Genomic DNA, 21,691 nt, shown 5'->3' with positions numbered 1-21,691 from the left:
TGACTTAAAATTGGAAATATCTTTTGATTAAAAGAAACCGGTAGAATGTCTCTCTTCTCACTATCTAGAGCTTCTGTCTTCTTTGGAAGAAGGTTTAATGACTAGAAAATAATCCAGACCTTGTATTTTTTTTTTCCTGAAGTCAGTTTTGGTAAATTACACATTTCTAGGAATATGTTCCTTTCACCGTTTTCAAACATACTGATACAATTTTGTTCACAGTATTCTCTTATTCTCTCCTATAATTCTGCTTTCTCTCTTCGATCGAAAGTTCCACAAGTGAGAGACATGTGTTTGCTTTAGTCTTTGTTGTATTCCTAGAACTCAGAAGAATCACTGGCTCAGAAACATTTAGACAATGAATAATGTATGTCTCCTGATTGATTTATTGGTGAATTCGCTTGCTTTTTCTCAATGAGTCCCGCTGCAGCTTTGTCTGTTTCATGGTCCCTTTTGAATTTGTTGAAGAATTTGTTGATCAGTTTCTGTTCCTGTCTTATGTTTTGCCTCTTACTTTCTTTGAATTTATTCTAATGTTCTTCATATATCATTGTAAGTTATAAACTTGGCTTCTTAACTTGCAGGCTTTCTTTTAATATAAGCATTTAAGGCTGTCAGTTTCCCTGTATGTTCCTTTCATTCTACTAATTTTGACATGTACTGTTTTTATTTTCATTCAGCTCTAAGTACTTTTCGGCTTCAATTTTGATTTCTATTTAGAACCATGAGCTACTTAGTATAATTCTTTGAAATGTACTGAGACTTGTTTGACGGTCTAGCACGTGGTTTTCAATAAACATCCCGTGAGAGCTTAAGAAGGCCATATATCTCTGTCAGGCACAAAGTTCTTTATTTGTCCAATAAATCAGAATTTTTAACTGTGTACTTCAAATCTTCCATATTTTTAAAATCTTTTTTTTTTTCATGTTTGATCTTCCAATATTTGAAAAGAATATGTTAAAATATTCTACTAGGATAGTAGAACTGTCAGTCTCCCTCCCTCTGGAGTTGTGTTCAGCTCTGCATATATATACACGACAGTGGGACATGCACACGAGTTTATAACTCTTGTATCTTCTTGGTGAACTTTTTGTTTTTAAGTCGTGACCATCTTTATACCTATCAATGCTTCGTCTGTATCAAGATAAGTTACCCAGTTCTCTTTTGGATGATAATTGCCTGATATTCTTTTCCCACAATTTTACCGTCAACCTTTCTAGGTTGTTTTGTATCAGGCATGTCTCTTGCAGACAGCGTAGTTGGATACCGTTTCCTATCCAATCTGACAACTTATCTTCTCACAGGCAAAATTAGTTTATTTGGTTATTGATATATTTGGACTTAAATTTATCATTTTCATTTCCCGTTTTCTATTTCCCCCTACTTTTCCTATACGTTTATTTGTTTTTTTTTCTTTTCTTCTATTATAGTTTTTCTTTTAAATGATTGAGGTATTTTGGTTGGTTGTTTTGGTTTTTCTTATTCTATTCCACCCTGTCCTATTTTCCAATTCTTTTAGATCTTAACCTTGAAATGTTAGCATGCATAGCTAGCTTAGCAGCTAATATCTTATCCACCTTTTCAACAAAACAATGATTTCAAGAGTGAAATCTTCAATTTAATTCTCATCACTTCCCTCCTGACTTACATGATGTCACTGTCTGACATTTTAGGTACAACCTTTGTAAACCCCCAAATTATATTATTACTATTATTACTACTATCGCTACATTTAGAAGCTGTTCAGAGTTCCAACATATTTCTAATTTGTTTGTTAGACATTCCTTCTTGAAACAAGAATCATTTCCCAAAGGATTCCAAAGTACATCGTTTGGAAGTTTCTTTGCATAAGTTGGTGGTAAATTTTCTTTATTTCTGCTCATCTAGGTCCTCTTCTCTCATGCTTGAAAGACTGTTAGTTTAGGTATAAAACTTGTTGTTATTGTGTCTGAGCATATTAAAGATGTTTTTCTACTCTTTTCTGGCTTCCACTGCTGCTGCTAAGAACTCTCATGATGCACATGGAATTTTTTTTTTTTTTTGTAGATAATCTATCTTCTCTCTCTGGCTATTTTTAAAATAATTTTTCTTTAAGGTGCTGTAATTTCACTACTATGGGTCTAAAAATGGCTTTCTCTTTATTGAAACTGCTTGGGAAACACAATTCTTCTTGTATCTATGAATATCTTCAACAGTTCTGAAAAATTTCCATTCACCATCCCATCCAATGATGACTTGCTTCCAATTTTCTCTATTATCTCCTTCTGATAATCTAACTAGACATATCCCAATATCTTAACTTCTCCCTGTTCTTCCATCTCTTTCTTTTTTTTTTCAGTGTGCTGTGTTTTGGGGAATTTCTTCAGCTCTCTCTTCCCATTTACTAAATCTCTCTTCAGCTGGGTCTAATCTACTGCTTAACACATTCATTTAATTTGTAAATTCAGTAATTATATTATTCACTTCTAAAAGTCCTAGTTGATCTAAATAGGCATATTCACCTTCGCAGATCTCTTGTTCCTCCACTCTACTTTCAATATTCTTTTTTTATTTCTCATGCAATACAAATGCTTCTATTATGTTCTATGCCCGATGAGTCTAATACTTGCAGCCTTTGAGATTTAATTCTCTAGCCTGCAGTTTCTGCTCTCTCTCATGGTAGCTTATTTCCTTGTGTGTACAGTGACTACTGAGGACTCGTTTTTCTAGAAACTCTCCCTAAAGAATTCTGAAGTCTTGTTTTTGAGAGTATTCTTCCAGAGCAGATTTCTGTTTGTTTCTTCCAAGGGCCTGGGAATTTTTCATTTTTCTTTCCTTGTATTCCTGCCCCAACACATATAATTTTAGCCCCCCTCTCCCCTGCAAATAATATGGGCACAGGCTTGAGATTAGAAATTCTCAGGGGAAACATTTCTCCTTTGTTCCACTAAAAGCAAAGAATGGAACAGGCAACAATCTCTCTTGTCTTCTACACCATGGGGGTTTGAACTGTTTATCCACTGAATATATCACTTTTCATGGATCCTAACTTTATGCTAAGGTCTTCTAATTGTCTTTTTTCCTGTTGGGGCCCAAGTTCCCACACATAGCATTTCAATAGAATGGGTATACATACTGTTTGCCTGATTTTGATTGAGGCCTGTTATCCCAGCGGAACTCATGACAGCACTCCCTTGTTTGAACAGTAATTATACAGTTACCTTCCTTTAAAGCAGGCTTCCAGCTACAGGGATCTGCAAATACCCAGAAAATCTCAGATGCCCCTGCTTTTTGCTCAACCTTCTGTAGTTACTTTACCACTGCTTTCTGGCCTCTGCTGACTTCATGTACTTTATTGGACTGATCAACTATGCTCTCAAAACATTAACAAAATTTTTGTATGCAGCATTTTAGGTGTTCCTTATCGGGTTGGTTTTATGTTCCTCCCCTCTGAACTTCTAGTTCATGATACTGTTGGGAAGAGTCCCATGTATTTCATCTATTTTCCTGATGTTTAACAAGTATGTGACATTTATGCAGGAACTGCATAAATGCTAATTGAAAGAATAAATGATGGAAGCACTTTCTTTTTAAATATTTTCTAATATATTGTAATAAACTTCAAGTACATTAAAAAAAAGTTCTTTCTTTTTGACTCTGTGATTTCACTCCTGAGAAGGTGTGAACTTTGAGCTGTTTGTTACAACACCATTTATATCTGTGAAAGTCTGAAAACAACTAAGGTAACAAGAATGACTAAGCAGTGGAAAAATACAAAATACCATGTGTATTGTGACAATAAATGAGACATAATACACACACAATGTGGAAATGGACCAGAAACCCTAGAAAAGACTGACTGATTAGAAAAGGAAGGTTTGGGGTCCATTTTCCTTTTTAAAACTTGCAATTATTGTTACCATGTGGTCTCCTGGACAATGGACATAAGTTTTAGGTGAAATAAACTCTCTATGGATACATACATCTACTTCCGCTCTATTACAGCCAGAGGGCAAATACACTTGGCATCAGACAGGCCTGGGTTCAAATCTTTGATCTGTCACTTAATTAGATGAGGTCAGTTCCTCACTTCTTCTCTACTATAGGGAGGGATTTCTGATACAGCCCTTAACTCTGGGCTCAGCCATACAGTTACTTTGGCCAATCGGATATCAGCAAAAAGGCCTCAAGGTTTCCTTGTGTGCTTTATGGCTTCCTCTCCTGCCTCTGCCTCACCATGAGAACAAGCCAGACTGGCCTGCTGATGGGACATGGGAGACACTGGAGGAGAACCAAGTTGCCCCAGCCACCAGCCAATCCATCTGGTTAAGGCAGAAACTATTAGACACCACTCAGCCAACCTGTAGACTCATCACGGTTGTTGATTTAAGCCCCTATTAGAACAGTTTGTTACACAGCATTATCTATGGCAGTAGATAACTGATACACTCCGCCACCTTCATCTATCTACTGCCAGGCCCTGCCACTATGTTTGGTACCTAGAGACCAAGGATGAAGGCTTTTCTGTCCCTGTCCCTTCTCCTTGAGGTAGAATGAAGACATTTATACGTCTCACTTCAATCCACAACCATCAGAGCAACTGCCATTTTTCTTTTTTTATACATTTATTTCCTTACGTGTTTCTCTGCTCTTCTATGCCAAGAATGATTTGAAAGTAGAAAACAAGTGATTCATATCTGTATCTATGGCACCTGGCACAGAGAAGGCCCTCAGTAAATGTTTTTGTTTGAATTAAATGACTGGATTTGGGGAGCTGACATGATCCAAAACAGCCAGCAGCAGGTGGCTGAAAGAATGACCACACATGCTGGCTCTTATGCTGGGAAGCCTTATCCCTTCCAGAAAGCCCAAACAAGACAGAGAGACAAAAACAAAACAAAGAAGAAAAGCACATTCTTTCTGCTCTTCTGCACCTTTCTCTCTCCCCACGATGCACACAGCACTCCAAGCCACTCACCCCCCTCGAAGGGTGCTGCCCCATCCCTCTGCCACCACTGGTCCTCACTCTACCTGGGGGATGAGCGGGCGCCCACCGGGGCCTTCCTTACTCTACCTTTAGATCAGACACGTCTCTGTAGCACTGCTCGGAGCGGGTGTGGTCCGACAGCTGCACGTTCCAGAAGCAGGGGAGCTGATACACAAGGAAGGGGTTTTGTTTGATGACAGCGTTGAAAATATCCTGGAGGATAAAAGCCAGAGACACAGTCAAAACAGTCAGATGGGTTCAGGTTGGGAGGCTGGCTCTCACGGCACCGCATCTCCTGCGCAATCTCTCTTGAGCCTCCTGCTCTGAACAGTCTGGCTTGCGCTGCAGGGCATTTTCCTTGCCTTTCCTCTCTAGAAACCAAGCAATAATGTTTGGATAGAGATGGGGGAAATGTCCCACGCTGACCTGAAGCTCCTGGGTCCTGCTGGCGTCAGCCAGCATCACGCAGCAAAGGGATGTGGGGGGGGGGGGCGGACAGGGAGCACCTTTTCCACCCAAGCTGGCATGTAATAAATGACGTCACTTCTCTGTCCCTCTTCTCGCTTCACCCAGGAGCCCCTGTCATCCATCCTGAGCCTCCGGGAGAGGAAACTGCGTGATGACAAGTTGCTCTGCTCATTCAGGGCCTGAGACAAACGACGGATACTGCTTCAGCAGCATTTCCTGGGGCTTTGGGTGGACTCAATGATGGATGTGCCAGGGGTCCCTGTGCCAGGGTGCCCGAGTACACACTACTCCCCATTTCCAAATCCAGCTCTGACTTTTCTAGGGAAGCCTTTCCAGCTCTTCTCCAAGCTCCCACACGAGGCCGTACTTATTAACCAGCTGCTGACAGGTGGTGCTGGGAGGTGAATTACGGGCCTTCGCGGAAGGAGATGGCTGAATAAACTATCCTCATTGGACATGGACATGCAATTGCTAGCTTTTGGGGATACACTCAAGTCATTGTGCCCTGACTTGAAATATGACAATGGAGGACAATTTTCCCCTCAGGTTTAAAACAGCTACCTGGGTAATTTTTAACTCATTCATTATACCGTATCTCATGTTTGAAAAAGGAAATGAGTTTCTGGCTGCTTGGGAAGTACTGAACAGTAACAATGCTAAAGAAAAAGAAAAGTGAAGTAGCCCTACAGAGTTTCTTGTTTCCTCTGGATGAGAAAACTTTGCAAGAATTCAATGAATCACACAAGTGAATGATGAACAAAAACACAGAGGGTGAGCTTGCTTTTTGGTTGAACAGGAAAGGATAAAAGGCAGAGAACTCAGAGAAATCTCTGCACTTCAAGATGGTCATTTATACCATGCGAAACTCAAAATCTAAATATGTGACCCTGGTAGGTTCAAGGCCAAAGGCTCAGGCCCCCACATCTCTTAGCAAAAATGAGATATGGGGTTTTGATGAATTTATGTTCATCATTTAGCAAAGTTCATGGGCTTTTTCAGATTGCATGGATTAAAAGCTAGTTTCACCAGCCAAGGAGGTTTTCCCTTCTATTTAAATACATTTCCCTTGAGGATGGAGTCTTTGTATAAGAGCTAAGCAAAAGGATCTGCTTTAAAAGTTCGATTTTATTTGCCAGAAAGCCAAATGAAATCTTGTCTGGGAAATACACCTTGGCATTCAGGAATCTCAGGGGGCAGGCACTGCGCCTCCTACACCGAGATGAAGATGGCCACCTCCTCTTAACACACCAAATTATCATTTACTTATAAGACTGCTTCAATAAACCAGGAGCTCTCTGAGGCCAAGGACTGTGTCCTTCATTTATCTCTGTAATCCTATTTCTGAACACAGTCCCTGGCAGGCACAGTGAGCGGGGAAAGTCTGCTGAACCAACAAATGAATGAACCAGGGGAATGAACTAAGGAGAGTGTGCTGTTGTCACAGGCTGGGAAGTATAAGGCCGATCTATCCACATAAACAGTCACAAAGCAGCTGGAAAAGCCATGCAGACCCAGCTACTTGCAAGTCTGGGAAACAGCCCCGGGTGCTCAGGAAGAACGGTACCTTCTAACCTGGCCACTCACCTGGTCAGCTAAGGATGTGGAGAGCATGCCCATGAGCTCCCTCTCTGCAGTCAGCCTCCACATCTGCTCCCACTTCATCTTCCGCAGCTTATCCAGAAGCAGCAGGATCACCCCTGGAGGGAGGGGAAAGTGACAGTGAGAGAGAGAGAGCCAGGCATCCCCGCCCACATGTTTGGGAGACGAACACACCTGGGTTCAACCCAGGGCTCTGCCAGTTGCTCAGTATGAGACACTAAACCATCTCTTTGAAACATCCTCATCACAGTGGGGACACGGATAGAGACCTCAAGGGCTGCTGTAAGGACCAAGTGAGGTGGGCAAAGGAGCCCTGCACTTGCCGGAGATGGATGGTGCTGATGGCAGCACCTGGTGAAAGTACTGGCTGCCACCGAACTCCACACGTCACGATGGTGACAGGTTTATGTTATGCACATTCTACCACCATCACTCCCCCCCCACCCAAAAAAGCCGAGCATTGCACCTGACACACAGTATGTCCCTGCAAGCATAGATTCTCTCCTGTTTTCCCCAGATACGTGACAACCTACATAGGGTGAGCTGATGGATGGTGTTTGTACATCACATGCCATTTATCTTTACAGGGAAAAAAAAGCAGATCCTCTCTGACTTTATTCTCGGCAGGTCTTTGCCAATTTGCTTTATACAGACTGACGAGACATAAGAGCTCATTTCAGTGCTCCTGATTTCAATAGCCTTCTTTGGCCCAACACAATCAACACAGATGTAAACTACAGTGAAGGCTATGCTGACACTGGGTATTCAAGGTGCGCACCAAGACCCTCTGGGTTTATAAGAAACTGACCGAGGCCACTTCCCCCCTCCTCTCCACCTTCTTTTCCGAGGTTAGTTTTTATGGGGAGGGTCCTGGGTGAATGGGGGACTTGGGTAGGAAGGGAAATTACACTTGCATATTTTTAAAAAATGTTAAAACAACCAAATGGATTATTCTAGTGAATATAACCGTAGAAGTCTAAAAAGAAAAAAAAAATGTTGGCTTCGTCCAATGGCTTAGGAGCAAATGTCTTCTAGTAGGTCGGTGAGCGCAGCCAGCAGAAGCAGAGAGCAGAGAAAGCACACGGACAGATGAGAGGATGTCCCTGCAGGCCACTGCAGTTAATTTGGTGGCTGGCATGGTGGCACCCGTGGGCGCCCACATCAATCCCGCTTAGGAGGCTGAGCTCAGCAGAACAGTCAGTGGAGAAAACTCCAGGCAGTTGAAAAATGATCTTAGTTGGTACCTGGTACATACATTTCTAAGACTGTTGGAAAGAAACTGATTCCCCAAATCACACATAAATGTCAACACGGAGACTTTTTTTTAAAACTTATTGCAGTAGCACATACTTGGAGAAAAAGTATATTCACCATTTAGTGAAAAGTGGTCAGGTAGAGTTGAAATTTAAAAAAAAATACATATATATATATATATATATATATATATATGGTTATGGGAAGAATGGGATAATATCAGAAATCTGAACTTGTAAGTCAGAAGAGCAAATCATATCCACTGCATGTCTCCCTTGTGCTTTGTTAGGTTCTTTTGCACGTTGATCAGCTAGACAGTGTCACCCTTATTTTGTAGGTGGGGAAACTGAGGAGGGGCTAAGTCAGACACTTAAACTTTTTCCTTTTCTGACTTTTGGTTTGTAAAAGGAGGAAAATGCTACTTACCCTGCAAACTCAGAAAGCTGCCTCGCCCCCTAGCAGGAGGCTAGTAAATGTTTACCCAGCAGCTCTCCCGGGAGGGGAAAAAACCCAAAACCTGATTTGTAGTGTTTGCCTATTCCTATGGTGCAAATACTCCCACTGTGGCCAATTTCAAGCTACCGATGTGATGTCGTCAAGCAAGCAGTTGGGAAGAAAAGCGCCCAACTGGCCCTCCTGAGCTCAGGGGAGCGAGGTCCAGCACACCACTGAAAGTGTTCCCCAGACGCAGAAGGAATTTTAGAAACAGCGAAATTCACCACAAGGGTGTTATCTGATTGCTTCTTTGGGGGAGAAAGGGAAGGAAAATGTACAAAGTTACAAAACAAGAGAATATAGTGATGGCTTCCAAAGAATAGATTCCAGTCACCCATGTGAAGGAAAATTTCATTAAATCTTATTGCAGAAACCAATTTTAATTAGATTTAGTGTTAGGGATAGATGCTCCAATATACAGAAACAGTGAGGGGTGGGGGTGAAGCTCTAAACAACGATGAAAGACATTTATGCATATTTTGAAGCCTCTAGAGGAGTGAGGAGCAGATCTTCCAGTCTCTGGAGATGGAGCTGAGAACTGAGGTTTTAAAATGGTGTTAAGACTTGGCACATCCTAAGTGGCAGACATGATTCCACACCGTTTGCCAGGCTCGTTGAAAAGAGAGGGGGTGCCCAGAACAGAAGACTACAGTCAGCAATGTGAGGTCATTCGCTCAGGCACCCAGCTATCCCCTTGGTGTGATTTTAATGTAATTTTTAAAAAGCATGAACTATTTCAAACCAACAGAAAACTACAGAAACTGACAGGACAAATCCTTACCGCCCTGATTCAGTAAGTGCTGATCTATTGTCATATTTGCTGTTTATAATAAAACGTCCCAAGTAAATGAAAAACTCCTCCATCTCAGTCAAGCCCTCCCTTCCCCAAGGGTAGCCAGCATCCTGGAGAGACTAGGTCTCATTTCTCTGCATGTGTTTTAATTTTTATTCTCTATGTACATATTAATAAACAATATATGGTGTTTTTAGTATGTTTTATAGTGCACATTTTCTATTCTAACTTACTTTTCACCTGATGTTACGGCTTTAAGATTTAACCGTGTTAAGATTTCAGTATCCTGTTTATTCATCGTAATCACTTGATTTGCTGCATAACTATACCACAATTTATTTGCGCATTTCCCCTGCAGAAGGAAGTTCTGGCTGTTTCCTGTGTTCCTGCCCTTATAAACAACGCAGCAATAAATATCCTAATGCCAATTCATCGGGCACAGTTCTGAGAGCTTTGGTGGGGTAGAGCCTCCAAAGTTGTGCAAGGATTGCTGGGTTGGTGGTGCTATCTGTCCAGAAACATCTCAGAATTGTTCCATCTTCCTTCTCTCTTACACCCAGGCCACCGACAAAGACCCATGGATTCTATGTTTAAAATGCCTCTCATGTCTCTTCTTTAACTCACTCATTCAATAGTTATGTATCGAGCCCCTATGACGTGCAACCTAACTGAAACTTGCTTTTTAAAAACTGTATTGTGGTAACACCAGCTTATGGCATTATGTAGGTTTCACGTGTGCAGCATTATACAAACATGAAGAAACAAAGAACAGAGTATGGGTTATCAGAGGGGAAGGGGCAGTGGAGAGAGGGCGAAATGGGTAACGGGGGTCAACTTCAGGTGATGGATGGAAGCTAAGCTCTCAGCGGTAAGCACGCTGCAGTATACACAGAAGGGGAAATATAATGTATATACAATTCATTTTAGAGGTGTGTTTTGAGTATCTCCTACAATTCTTTTCACTGAGTTAACTGGGGGCTTAGCAGTTTGTAAAACACAGTCCTTGTTCTTGGGGAGCAAGGCCTAACAGGGAAGGGAGACGGGGAACCAAGAATATGCAAAACAATGACAGATGCGAGATGTGGTTAAGAACCACGGGAGTCAGGGACAAGGGAATCGACTGCCATCTGGGGGTCGGGGAAGCATTAGGGAAAAGCTTCCTGAACTAACCGATGTCGAAACTGAAACCTAAAAGATACAGAGGATTACACACGTGAAGGTCAAGCAAGACAGACGTCTCCCTTCAGGGCTGTGAATGTCGATCAGGCAGGAGGCATTTTCTACCACGTTTGAACAGCAGACCTTAAAAGCTAATGATCCATTTCCCTCTCTTCTCCCCAAAAGATGAAAATTAAGGAGGCTGCATAAAGTTGTCCAGCATGGGTGAAAACATTTGTCTTTGCTCATAAATCTTTAATTAACCACAGGTTATTTATATAATAAATATCCCCGTATCCTGACACTGAGGCAGAAGCATGAATGCCTGAAACAAGGCATCTTTGTCGCCGTCACAGGAGGGAGCGCAGGGAACACGGAAACTCTGCTGGACTTGGAACCACAAGCCCTGGGTTTAAGTCCTGACTGCAATATCTCTGGAAAAAAAGTCACTGGGATTCTGAGTCCCAGTGCTTTATTTGTACTATGGGGACAAATCCACATAAATTCCAAGATGATTATAAGGACTTAAAAATTATATCTTTAACAGTATCTGGTGTAGGACATGGTTTATGATGTCCTACCTTGAAGTAAAGATTCCATGACATTAAAAAATAAAAGTGCACAACATTGTAAAGTGATTATAAATCAATAAAAAATGTTAAAAAAAAATAAAAGTGCCTCATACAGGATGAATAGTACTCAATATTGCAAAATATTGATTGACTTGAGGAGTATTAATTGAGAATGCATGTCCATACCCGATCATTCATCTACAAGCCTGAATTCACTGGTCTTTCTAAGAATCTTAAAAATCCCCTGTGCACCTGGAATGCATTGGACACTTAAAACCTGTCAAATATTGCCAGATCTGTATTCCTTCTCAGTCTTCTGTCCACAGTCAGCTTAGGTATCACCACCAGCATGATTAGGATGTCCCCTGGGGTTACCGCATGTGGCAGCTAAACGGGTACAACCCACAGGGAAGAAAAAACAATAATGAGGGACAGAAGATCCACCCCAAGGACCGTCACGTGCACAAATTATGTTCTTGAGCAGCTAAGGAGTCTGTCTGCTTAGACTAACAAATATGACCACACGGATTCGTACTTGTGGGAGAAACTGCCTGTTTCTTCAAAGGTTGGGAGTGTGTACCCAGATGGTACAAGAGCTGAAAAACAACATTTCTGGGAGAAATAAAAACTCCAACCACTTCTCGACCTCACTCATACCCTAATTAACAATCGTGAAGGCCTTTGGAAACAGGAAGTGGTCCATACATGCTTATAAATAACTGTTACAGAAAGTAACAGAAACCACACTCTTCCCTAAGGTACCTAGTTCTCACTCACGGAACTTGCTTCATTTCCACCAGAATTAATACACATTACGTGCCCGCCTGCAATGTGGGAACAGGCTGTGTGAGCGAACGCTGGTGAAGATGATGAGTGGCTCCTTCTGACACGGGACCCTTTCAAGTTGGAACAACACAGCTTTGCTCTGGAATGCATGCCCCACATCAGATGCTGACACGGCTCTCCTGCTGTCAGGGGGGACGGGGGTGCCCAAAAGCTTGACTCTGGCCTTTGCTGCTGCGCGATCTGTGCATTTCCATACTTGCTGTCGGGGTCTCGGGTCTGGGAGCAGCACGCCTTGAATTTGAAGGCCCTCCCAATGGAGCTGTATGGCCTTACCTCCAGCTGCTGTGCTGGGAGTGTGAGAGACCAACGAGACCAACACTAAATAAATAAATGAATAAATAAATTAAAAATCAAAGGCTTCTCCTGTGAACATCTGGTCCAGTGGTGGGGCGTTTCATCTGTGGATCAGAGGGTAGTGTTTCTTCTTCTCAAACTGAATATGTAGTAACAGCTCGGTAGCCAGGATGGCCGGGAAAGGATGCTGGATGCCGAAGCCAAGAGGAGAGAGAGAATCATGTGCTTTTTTTTTTTTAAAATGGGCCAGATACTGACTTCTCCCAATGCAACCGCAAAAGTGAGAACAGACTAAAAATGGTGACAATGTTGCTGATTGTTCCCTACTATTTATTAAGAAACTGCTGTATCCTAAAGACGCGGTGCATTACGCGGGAGACCCCAGATTTCTCCTGGTTCAGTCTTGGGAGATTGTACCTTTCTAAGAAATTGTCCGTTTCTTCTGGGCTGTCCATCTTCCTGGTGTACTGCTGCGTATAGTAGCCTCTCAGGATCCTCTGTGCTTCTGTGGTGTCGGTTGTAACTTCTCCTTTTTCATTTCTCATTTTATTGATTTGGGCTCCTTTTTTTTTTTTTTTTTTCTTGGTGAGTGACTAAAGGTTTATCAACTTGGTCCATCTTTTCAAAGAACCAGATTTTAGCTTCATTGACCTTTTTGATTGTTTTGGTAGTCTCTATTTCGTTTATTTCTGCTCTGATCTGTGTGATTTCTTTCTGTCTGTTAACTTTCAGTTTTGTTTGTTTTTTCTCTAGTTGCTTTAGGCGTAAGGTTAGGCTATTTGAGATTTCTTTTGTTTCCTGAGGTAAGCTTGGATAGCTATAAACTTCCCTCTTAGAACTGCTTTTGCTGTGTCCCAGAGGTTTTGGATCACTGTATTTTTGTTTTCCTTTGTCTCTAGGTATTTTTTTTAAATTTCTCCTTTGATTTCTTCAGTGATCCATCACTTATTTATTAGCATGTTGTTTCGCATCTACATGGTTGTGTTTTTTGCAGTTGATTTCTAGTCTCATAGTGTTGTGGTTGGAGAAGATGCTTGATGTGACTTCAATTTTGTTAAATTTACTGAGGCTCATTTTGTGTCATAGCGTGTGATCTATCCTGGAGAATGTTCCACGTGCCATTGACAGGAAAGTGTCTCAAGCTGCTTTCACATGGAGCGCTCTGTCAATATCAACTAAGTCCATCTGGTCTAATGTGTCAATAAAGAATTATGTTTGGATTCCTTTTTCTTTTCTGTGTGTATCTCTGTTATAGATTTTTGGTTTCTGGTTACCATGAAGTCTTAGTATAGTGGTCTATATACACGTGTGATTGGAAAAACCGGCTGTTTAAGATGAGATTCTGTCGCTCTTTTCTTTCTTTTTTTTCCCATGTAGCCTGTTTCCATTCTTCAGCCAAGCTAAAAAATTATAGACAGGACTGGCTGGGTCAATTCAGATCACGTGCTTCTTCTATTCAGAAGAAGAAACCGAGGTCCAAAAGTGGCTACCTGACACCTTCAGACCAATTCAGAGCAGGTTTCAGATTAAACCTTTTATCCTGAACTCAGTGTTTTGCACAGTGTGTTCCATGCTATTCAGCGGGATGTCAACAGGTGTTGTGGGAAGCAGGGCTGGCTAAGTTAAATAAGTTTAGGAGATAGTGAGTTAAATAAAATTACACAGTGTTGGATTTATCAATGTGCATGGCAAATCTCCAAGGTGGTTACTGCATCCAATACTTTCTAGATTTATTTACCAGGACCTCTTCCTCTCTCTCCCCCAGGAAATGGGTAGAATATTGCCTTTTGCTTCACTGGAGTCCTCTCTGGCTTCCATCTGCATTTTTTCAGCTCTCCAGCTACATTGCAAGGGCTGATAGATGAAAATGAAGATCTGTTCCTTGGTCCTTTAACATTTCCTGTGGCTTTGCTGTTTGGACCCAGAGAAACAAAACTCTAACTGGGCACTGAGCGGGCTGCTGTGCAGGAGGATCTGGGGAAGATGCAGACTCTCATCTTGGCAATGTTTACGACAATGACCCACATAATTTCGACTTTCCCCTCTTCTGCTTTGAAGCACTAGAGTTCTCTTCTTATGCCTGATGACCCAGTGAGTGAGTTTATTAAAATTAGAGGTGAGTTTATTAAAATTAACCTAATTTAAAATCTCCTGCTGATTTTACTGAGTATTCATTTTGGATCATATAAATTAAAAGGTTCTACTTCTTGCTTTTTAAATGTTTTCCTTCTTGAAAGCTCTATATCAGAGAGAGAAAACAGAAATCCTTCCATCTGAAGCCTTCTCTGACTTTGCTGGGATTTCTGAAAATGTGGATGGATGGAGTATATAGGGCTGCTCAGATCTTATAAAAGCCTGGTGGTCATTCACTCACTCACTCATTCATGTATTCAATAAAGATCTATCAAGGGACTGTTACCTGCCAGGCACTAGGTGTACAGAGATGGAAAAAATGGTGGTCCCTGCTCTCAAGAGTTTGAAGATGCTATGGGGACTGAAGTAGAAAGAGGTGCGTTCTGGGCAGGCAGGGTTGGCTCAGAAGGAGCGTGGGTTTGGATCTCATGCTGTGGAGAGTGGTCCTTTAAGAGAAGAAAATTTCACCCTTCTTCCTCTCCCTGGACAGACCGTACTTGGCCAAGACTGTGATAGGACTAAGAACATAAAGGGTTTGGTGGCTGGCAAATACTTCTTAGCCAGGACTTTTATAAAAATTTTTTATTGATGTATACTCAGTAAATTGGCACACTGTTGTGTCAGTTTCTGGTGTACAGCATGATGTTTCAGTCATACCCATATATACATCTATTTCTTCTCATATTCTTTTACATTATAGGTTACTACTAGATATTGAATATAGTTCTCTGTGCTATCCAGTAGAATCTTGTGGTTTCTCTATTTTATATATAGTAGTTAGTATCTGCAAATCTCGAAAGCCCAATTTATCCCTTCCCACAGTCATCTTTTTACTGAAGTACAACATACATCTAGAAAAGCACAGAGCCTAAGTGCACAGTCTGAGGAATTTTCATAAAGTGAACTCACCTTTGTACCTAGAACCCACACCAAGAAACAGAATGTCGCTAACAGACCAGAACCCCCCTTAAAATCCCTCTACAGGGATTTTGTCCTGCCATTATCACCAGTTTTGTTTTATCAGTTTCTGAATTATAGTTCCATTGAATCTTGCAGTATGCACCCTTTTTGTGGCCTTTTGGCTCAAAACCACGTCTGTGAAATCCATTCATATTACGCACGTCGTTGCAGTCTGTTCATTCAATGCTGCATCATTACCTTGCCTAAGAATGTAGCTCGCCCTAGTTATCCATTATATTGCTGATGGACACTTGGGTTGTTGCCAGTTTTGAAAGCTGTGATAAATCAGTCTAGAACATGTCTTTTGGTGTCACATGTATGCATCACTGTTGGATGCAAACCTAGGGGTGGAATTTTGGGGTCATAGGGAGCGCCCGTGTCCAGCTTAAGTAGATATTGCCAAGTGGTTCTTCCTGTTCACACTCCCACTGGTTGTCCAGAGAGTTCCTCCTGGTCCAGGCTCCCACTAAGAACTAGCACTGCCTGCCTTTTGCATTTTAGATTTTTCGGTCTGTATATAGCAGTTTCACGTTATGTATTTAAATCTGCGTATTTAAAGACTCATGAAGCTCAGATCCTTTTCTGATGCGAGTTGCCCAGCTGGGCACCCTCTTTCAGGCAGTGTCTTTTGCTCATTTTTTCTATCATGATGAGTGCCCTTTTTCTGTTGTTTTGCAGGAGTTCTTTATATATATTCATCTGGTCAAAACCCACCGCTTGGTGCTGGCTGGACTTTCCTCAGTGGGCAGTGCTCACTGCCTATTGTGCTAGTTTTGGGTGGAATCAAAGAATATTAAGCTCGAAGAAACCCCAGAAGGTTATCAGATCCATGTCCCCCACCATCACTTCCCTAAGGAAACAGGCGAAGTGGGCAGGTCAAGGTAAAATAACTAACACAAAGTAAACTAAGTTCAGGAGCCCCTCAGACCCCACCTTCCCCCCACGCTTTACTTCACTTCTTCCTCCAGCTCTCCAGTCCTTTCTAGTCAATCTGTTTAAAGTCATCTCAGCTTCCCTCCGCCCTTCTAGGCTCATCTGCCCAATGAGGGGGGTGATTCCTGGTCAACTGTGCAGACCTGAGGCAATTCTACAAATAGTTGCTCTTAACCCAAGAGAGGCTTGCAAGTAAGAAGTTTAGGAGAAGTGCTGTCATGAGTTGAACTGAGCACCACAAGTCAAGATAAGTTCAAGTCCAACCCCGGGGACCTGTGAATGGGGTGTTATTTGGAAACAGGGTCTTTGCAGACATAATCACGTGAGGAAGAGCCATGCTAAATTAAGGAGAGCCCTCATCCCTCAATGACTGGTGTCCTTAGAAGTGGAGAAGGGAAACAAACAGACACAGAAGGAAGAAGACCATGGTTAGCTTTCCATATGCTGTCGGATGCCTCTCTAGGATGTCCCAAATGAAGATGGAGGCAGACATTGGAGTGATGCTGTCATAAGCCAGGAAGCCGGCAGAGGCAAGCAAGGAGACTCCCTTAGTGGCTTCTGGCCAACACCTTGATTTTGGACTTCTAGCCTCCTGAACTGTGAAAGGATGAATTTCTGTCTAAGCGACAAGTTAGTGGTACTTGACTACAGCGGTCCTAGGGAACTGACAAGTATCAAGACCCCACATCCACCTGCTTCCTCTAAAATAAACACAGAAGATTCCCCAGCACCCTAAGCTGCTGTCCTGGCCCAAACTTACTACTGCCATTTCCCAGATTTGGACACATTTCCACATAACCATTAAATCATAGACGAAAAGTGATTTTGCCCATTTTAGACAGCAAGTGATAAGAAAAACACAAGGCAGAAACCATGCTCCCTGGTCTGTGGTTCCATCTCTCCTCCCACCCAGAAAACCCACCAGGAGATCGAATCTGTTACAGGACCAGCTCTGAGACAACACAGCCTTTCATGGTCAGTCCATCAGAAAGCAGGAGATAACAGACACTAAGCAAAGACATTCTGGCCACTCCCAGGCCACCACAGTTAAGGGAGTTAATAAAGACTCTAGCCTGTTTCTTCCAGTAAAAAAAAAAAATTTCTGAATCCATATGGGGGAAAAATATAGAGTGTCCAAGATTTTGGTCTTAAAGTGACCACTGAACAACATGGAGCCCATTATGATGCTTAGAAAACCCAGAGGTGGATGCAAGAGGAGAGGAAGGATGGCACCACAGAGCCTGCCTGGGGGTCCGAGCCCCACAGGCTTTCTATCAGGTACTGAAAAATACCTACTCCCTGAACAGAAGTCAGATCTGTAACCGGCTTGTTGGCATGGAGACAGTAATTTTTTTTTTTTTTAACAAATAATGAGCCTGTGTCTCCCTACCGGTCTGGCTGGATGCTTCACTGCACGAAATGATGTCTCATTTGCTCACCAGGAAGGGCGAGACGGCTCGGATGGCCGAGCAACGCGGACCAGCTGAACGGGTGCTAGCGCCTGACTGAACGCCGAGCTAATGGACTATGGGAACAGAACGGCGAGGAGCATTTCTGCGATTTCAGACTTAAACAGAGTGAACCCGCATGGAAGGGTACACTCTGCACCTTTCAACCGTTCACTCGCTCACACGCTCCACGAAGAAGCAGGCGTTGGAAGAACAGCTGGTGAGGGATGTAGGGCTCACAGCCTTCGCAGACCGAATCGTGGGGGATCCCTGGTCGCTGCTTCCCAGCTGGAAGCGTCACATCAGACTGGACTGGGGAGGGAGGTGGGTGTAACCTGCTCTGTGCACTCTCGAGATGGGAGGTGCTCCCCACAGTGCCCGTCTTCCCTCCCCAGCACCTTCCACTGGGCAGCCACCCTCCATGGTTCTCTTCTCACAAGTTTCTGGCAGCATTAGCTCTTCTCTTTGTATCTTGCTATGGGCTGAACTGTATCCCTCACAAATTCACACGTGGGAGTCCTAACCCCTACGCAGGACTTTGGGATGTGATTGTATTTGGAGATCGTGTCTTTAAAGAGGTGTTAAGTTAATAGTGGGGGAGGGTATAGCTCAGTGGTAGAGCGTTGTGCTCAGCATGCATGAGGTCATGGGTTCGATCCCCAGTACCTCCATTAAATAAAATAATAATAATAATCACAAATAAAAATAATAAATAAAATAAAAATAATAAATAAAAATAATAATAAATAAATAAATCTGATTATCTCCACCCTCCCTCAAAGCAACAACAGCAAAAAAGAGGTGCTAAGTTAAAATGAGGCCATTCATGTGGGCCCTGATCTGGCATGTCCAGTAACTGTAAGAGGCCACCTGGACAGACAGGTACTGGAGGATGACCATGTGACAACACAGGGAGAAGACAGTCATTTTATGAGAGAAGAACAGAGGCCTCAGAAGGAACCAACCCTTGATCTTGGACTTCCAGCCTCCAGAATCATAAGAAAGTGAATTTCCCCTGTGGAAGCCTCCCGTCTGTGGTGCTAAGTACCACACTGACACGCATCTCCGGGCCCAGAGCTGGTACCAGCTCGCTGCGTCCGCTAGTCTCCCTGCTGGTACCGTCAATGCTGTTCTACTCACCCCACAAACAGCCGCTTCATGAAAACACCTCGAATTATTGGACGAGATGATGGGGTCCTGACTCTTACATGCATGTTATTTCACTTAATCCCCTGGGCTGCTCTCGGGACACTGGGATGATTACACTTAGTTTACAAATGAGGAAACTGAGTCTCAGAGAGATCACACAGCTGGGGTTTCTTCCTGAGCTGCTGACTCTGGTAGGCCTGCGGCACACGGCACAGATGAGCCGCCTCCCTGAATCAGAGGCCACGGGGTGGGAAGGACCCTTAGACAGCATCTATCTCCTCTATTTGTAGATGGGGAAACCGGGACCCAGAGAAGTGAGCTCAGTCTCCTGAAGTCAGCACGCGTCCGCGGTGGCAGCACCGGGACTTGAATGGAAGGTCTTCTGACAGCAGCTTTGCTACTTTTTGTGGCTTCCTTGACTGGTTCGAGGATGACGGCAAGAACAGAGTCCCCTCTCCAGTCCCGTACTCGGATCTCCTGGGGACCCGCCGCAAAGGTGACGGGCAAGGGTCCAGCGTCAGTCCCCATGTCAGCTCCATGCTTACTAGCTGCATGACCTTGGCCCAGTGACCTGAGGACTGCCCTGCGGCTCAGTGCACTCTTCCGTACAACAGGTGTTAGTAATGACTCAGAGAACCGTGCTAAGGGCTAAATAAGACAGAACACAACACTCAGCACAGTGACTGACACAAAGGCTGGTCTCAGTGAAATAATGAGCCATTGTTATGACTTGGGGCAGATTTTTTTTAAAACCCAAACTAAGTTCCTATTCACCTGGAGGCACTGAACTTACCACTCAGAAGCTGAGTACTAATAAATGATGACACTAACAGCGCTAATAATAACGAGGACACTGCACAAAGGACGCCCATCACCTCTGCTCCTTATGACATCCCAGAAATACCGAGTAAGTAACCAGGATGCTAAGAACCTGGATTCAAACACAGTTTAGCCCAGACTCACACTAGCAATTCACATTTTCTAATACCGTTGTCAATAAGATGACGCGACCAGTACAGGAAACTTGGCTGCGGAAAAGCACTACGCAACCCCGTCTACATGGGTGACGTTAAGACATACAGTCAGTGTAGACATGTGCAGGCAGACCCGTGTTTGACCAATTCTGCACCCACAGCTTCCAAAAGTCTGCAGCGCACAGTAGGTCTACTCAAGACAAGCACAATGACCTGCATTGATGCAGAACTCGAGTGAATTCGGGGGACGTGGGTCTACCAAGAGCAAATGCCTAGAGCGGAGGAGGGGCTGGAGGTGGCTCTTCTATGAATGCGATTCCCTATTGTACCGAGGCCGACTTCGTTGGGACATTTCAATGGGATAAGTAGGCAGTTCTGTCTCCTTATTTCCCAGCACAACCATAGTTCTAGAGGAGGCTTTGGATCTGGCCAGGTGCTGGCACTGTAATGCTGTCAAGACTTGGAGGCCCGAGATGCAGGCAATCCTGGATCCATTACTTGTTTTCTGTAGAACCTGGGGCACGTGAGTGGCTGTGAACTCCTCTTGCCTAGACTGTGAAATGGGTATGGTGATGCTACCTTTATTTCTCCATCCAACCAATACCTGTGGAGGGTCTCCTAGGTCCCAGAACCCCTTCTGAAAACAGAAATCCTTACCCTCGGGGAGGCTTTATGCTAAGAGAAGACAATAAACAAAGGAAGTAGGTTAAACATATAGGATGATGCGTGAGGACAATGATAAAGCAGAGAAAGGCAGGAGGACTCAGGTGCGGGACCTGGGGACATTTGCAACGGGTGGTCAGCAAAGGCTTCTCTGGGAAGGGGATCCTCTGTAAGCAAAGGCGTGCAGGAGGCGAGGGAGCCTGCCACGCTGATACGGGGCCAGAACTCCGTTGGAATCAGCTACAAGTGCAAAGGCCCTGAGCGAGCTGATATATGGCAGGAACCGTGAGCAGCGCTGCCTCCCGGGCTGCGGTGAAAGTTAAACAAGATAATAATCCATTTGAAATATCACATTCATAACAAGTGCTCAATAAATGTTAGCTAGGACTATTAACATTATTCCTGTGGGCACACACAGGCCCCCCACCTACTGGAAAGCGATGCCGGCAGGCAAGGAGGCCGTGGTAACCCTTTGGGGTCTGAACCTTCGCTAATGAACGGGCTATCTGCTCTCCGCCAGCCTGATCTGTTTTGCGGGAGAGGATTTCCTGTAAATTGGATTAGCGGGGCGTGCACTGAGTGCTGGGGAGAATGGAGAACTAAATCCAGCTTTGTGGTGGTGTCAGTCATTTTAAAAGATTGTGCAAAATTATCCCTGGTTCAAGCTTTCGGGCAAGAGTGATCAATGTCCTTCCCTTGATAACTTTTCCAGCTTTCAATAACACAGAAAGAAGGGAAGGGAGAAGGTGGAGCCAACTGCCTTATCCTTTGAAGGAGCTCTTTAAGGCAGGGTGAAGTTCCTCCCCTGGAGACTAATTTCTGCTTCTGTTAAGTGGGGGAGGGGAGGCGTGGTGAACACAGGGCCGGTTGGCAATTCTCCAGGGTGACTTCTCAGGAATCCTGATAACCAAAGAGGACCTCAGATGGATGGACTCCATATTGGGAGGGTGGGAATCAGAAAATAAAGGAATTTGCTGGCTTCCTCG

The 21,691-nt window shown here is 43.5% G+C and overlaps 1 protein-coding gene across 5 annotated transcripts in view; it reads right to left on the bottom strand.

The window, feature by feature from the left end:
• Nucleotides 1-21,691, bottom strand: part of LARGE1 (LARGE xylosyl- and glucuronyltransferase 1) — a 488,258-nt gene that overhangs the window by 65,709 nt on the left and 400,858 nt on the right. For all 5 annotated transcript variants that reach the window (XM_064491518.1, XM_031463153.2, XM_064491519.1 and 2 more), the window contains exons 8-9: nucleotides 7,019-7,131; nucleotides 5,054-5,179 (exon numbers count right to left, since the gene is read on the bottom strand). In XM_064491518.1, the coding sequence (XP_064347588.1) occupies nucleotides 5,054-5,179; nucleotides 7,019-7,131 (239 nt within the window). The remainder of the gene's footprint in view (nucleotides 1-5,053; nucleotides 5,180-7,018; nucleotides 7,132-21,691) is intronic.

The sequence above is a fragment of the Camelus dromedarius genome, chromosome 11, assembly GCF_036321535.1.
Source record: "Camelus dromedarius isolate mCamDro1 chromosome 11, mCamDro1.pat, whole genome shotgun sequence".
Taxonomy (NCBI): domain Eukaryota; kingdom Metazoa; phylum Chordata; class Mammalia; order Artiodactyla; family Camelidae; genus Camelus; species Camelus dromedarius.
This window is presented reverse-complemented; position numbering and strand designations above follow the sequence as displayed.